This window comes from Belonocnema kinseyi, chromosome 1, assembly GCF_010883055.1.
Source record: "Belonocnema kinseyi isolate 2016_QV_RU_SX_M_011 chromosome 1, B_treatae_v1, whole genome shotgun sequence".
Classification (NCBI taxonomy): Eukaryota; Metazoa; Arthropoda; class Insecta; order Hymenoptera; family Cynipidae; genus Belonocnema; species Belonocnema kinseyi.
This window is the reverse complement of record NC_046657.1, coordinates 56901228-56904327: the sequence shown is the minus strand read 5'-3', so window position 1 is coordinate 56904327 and position 3100 is coordinate 56901228. Positions and strand designations below refer to the sequence as shown.

The following is a 3100-nucleotide window of genomic DNA, read 5'->3' as shown; positions in this document are numbered from 1 at the left end:
TCCTCAACCCTCTCCTCATCTCCCAAGAACCTCAATTCTACTCAATCACGATCTTTCTCACATCTGTACTCTCGAGATCCTAGTTCTTTCGGTAACGGGGTTCGTTTAGAGGATCGACCTCTAAGCTCGCCTTCTAGATCTCCCACTCCCCCCTCTTCAAACATTAATACTGAAAACCTTTCAAAAATGATCTCTTCTCTAATGGACCTGCTTCAAAGCTTTTCTCCAATCCTTTCTCTATTTAAAAACATTAGCTTTCAACAATTAATTAGTTCCCTAACTAATACGGATATACAAAATCCAGCTAGCAAATAATTTGTAAAGCTTGGATGCTTTCTACTTTTCTTGTTCTTAATAATACGATGTCTTCCTCTTACACATCCGATGAGTAATCTCAAGAAATTAAGGATTTTTTAATGGAATTGTCGTGGTATTATAAATAAAAATAAATAAAAAAGGTAACTTGGAAAGAATATTGCATAACTATGACGTCGTATTATTGAACGAAACTTGGCTTCAAAACAAAAATAATTTCTTTTTGAAAAAATTCAACATAATTCAGAAAGATCGCCCCAATAATATTGATGGCGGACTCATGATCGCAATAAGAAAAGATATTCCTTTCTCCCAGGTCCCAGTCTATGAAGTTTCTGAGTATCTGGACACGTTGGCTCTCTCCATCCCATCTAACTGGGGAGACCTCCTCATAGTTAATGTCTACAGAAATCCTAGAGCCCCAAATAACACCATTAACTGGGAAACTTTTTTCGATTCTTTCTCGGATCATTTCCCCTCTATTATCATAGGAGGAGATTTCAACTGGCACCATCAATCCTGGGGATGTGACCATTCCTCTCCGTATGGAAATAAACTGTTTAAGGCTATTGAAGATTCTACCTTTAATACTTTAAACGATGGTTTCGTTACACGTTTTACTCGAATTAATGAAGCTAAATCGGCAATAGATCTTACAATAGTTTCTAGTAACCTAGCTTCGTTGAGCTTCTGGAAAGTTGAACAGGACAAAATGGGCAGTGATCACTTTCCCGTCTCGATTACCTTTGAGATTTCCTTTTCTTACTATGAATTCTTTTCCCATAAATATAACCTCAAAAAAGTCTGCTGAAGTTCCTTCCATGATGCCCTTAAAGAAGAAGAGTTTAATAATGAGCAACCTGATGGCACGCTCTTTTCGGCTCTTGAAGCCTACTTGAATCTTTTTGAATTAATAGATAATGACCTGCATATAGCTGGACCAAAAATTGAAAGCAGGCCTAAGCGAGACTATCCAAATTCTCCTCCATGGTGGAATGAGGAGTGCACAAAATATGAGAGATTAAGAAGGGCTAAACTTGGTAGATATCGGCACAATTGTACCTACGAAAATTTTCTAGATCTTGAAGGTACTGCTAAACGAATTTTGAAAAAAAAACAAAATATTAGGATTTAGATCTTACTGCGCATCATTATCTTCCACTTCTAAGATTTCTAATGTTTGGAGAAAGATTTTGGGTTTTAGACATAGACTTTTGACCTCTCCTCCACCCACTACCTCTTTAGCTAACATAGAAGCCACCAAAAAGATGGAACAGTTCATTGACCCCCCTCTGTAGAGACCCTAGCTTCTCATCCTCTCTCCATGCCTCTCAAGCTCCAGGAGTTGAAACGGGCTATTAAAAACTCGAAAACAAAATCCTCCCCCGGACTAGATAAAATTAATTATGAAATCATCCAAAACCTCCCAGAAAATATCCTTAACCAACTCCTTATAATTTACAATTTAATTCTAGATGAAGGTTCATTCCCCGAATCGTGGAGTAAATATTTAGTCTTTCTCATTCCTAAACCGAACTCGGTTAAATTCCGGCCTATAGCACTTGCCTCTTGCTTCTTGAAACTTCTTGAAAGATGAATTACTACCCGTTTGAACTGGTGGTTGGAAAACCAGATGCTTAGACACAATTCGCAATTTGGATTCAGGAAGAACCGATCCTGCACTGATGGTTTGGCAACTTTATCTACAGAAATCCATACCTCCTTTGCAGAAGATTTTTATACGGCTGCTCTATTTCTTGATGTGGAGACAGCTTATGACAGGGTGGTCCCAAGTATTTTAATTAATGACATGCGAGAGATGGGTGTTCCATGGAAGATATGCAGGTTCTTTAAAAATCTGGTTACAGAAAGAAACGTCTTCTTTAAAGTAAATGGTTCAAATCAGGGCCCTTATAAATTTAAGAGAGGTCTCTCTCAGGGTTGCGTCTCCTGCCCTACGTCATATAACATATATACAATAGACATTCATAAACACATTCATCCTCTTTGCAAAATTCTACAAAATGCCGATGATATCGTCATCTTCTTTTCATCACGAAACCTTGATGAATGTATCTATATCCTTCAGAACAGTCTCAACTTACTCCAAAACTTTCTTAAATCTAGAGGACTCAACATCTCAGTTGATAAGAGTAAATTAGTTATATTTAACTCAAACAAAAATCGAATCCCTCATGAGACCCACGTATTATTAAATGATCAGCGAATTTCCCTCTCCTATGAAGCTGTCTTCCTGGGAATAATATTTGACTGTGAATTAACCTGGGTTCCCCATCTTACTCGGCTAATTGAAAGAACCAATAAAGTCATTAATATTATTAAATTCCTTAGATGTACTTGGTGGGGGGCCCACCCTAAAACCTTGCGTATGCTTTACGACTCTCTCATAAGAAGCTTTCTTGTGTATGGTGGCCAAGCCTTAAAGATTTATAAATCTAAATCCTATGACCAAATTTGCAAAATTCAAAATCGCATTTTAAGACTTATCCTTGGTTATCGTAGATCAACGCCTATTCCAGTTATGTTTTCCGAACTTAAAGAACCTCCTTTATTCCGCCGATTGCAATTTCTAACAAAAAAATTTCTACTAAAAGTTTTCTCGATGCAAGACCATCCATTGCTTGACTCTCTTTACCATCTAGAGACTATCACCGTTAGAAATAATGCTTACAACTTCAGAGAGACCTTCTCTTTACTAAACGCTTACATTCACCTTAATAAATTTGAACCCAAAATCATGTACTCATATACTCCCATCAATTAT

At 37.2% G+C, this 3100-nt stretch overlaps 1 protein-coding gene across 1 annotated transcript in view; it reads right to left on the bottom strand.

The window, feature by feature from the left end:
- Positions 1–1825: 1825 nt before the first annotated feature.
- LOC117177863 overlaps positions 1826–3100 on the bottom strand; it is a 4101-nt gene continuing 2826 nt past the window's right edge. The window contains exon 4 of the mRNA XM_033368895.1: positions 1826–1992. Coding sequence (XP_033224786.1) covers positions 1826–1992 — 167 coding nt within the window. The remainder of the gene's footprint in view (positions 1993–3100) is intronic.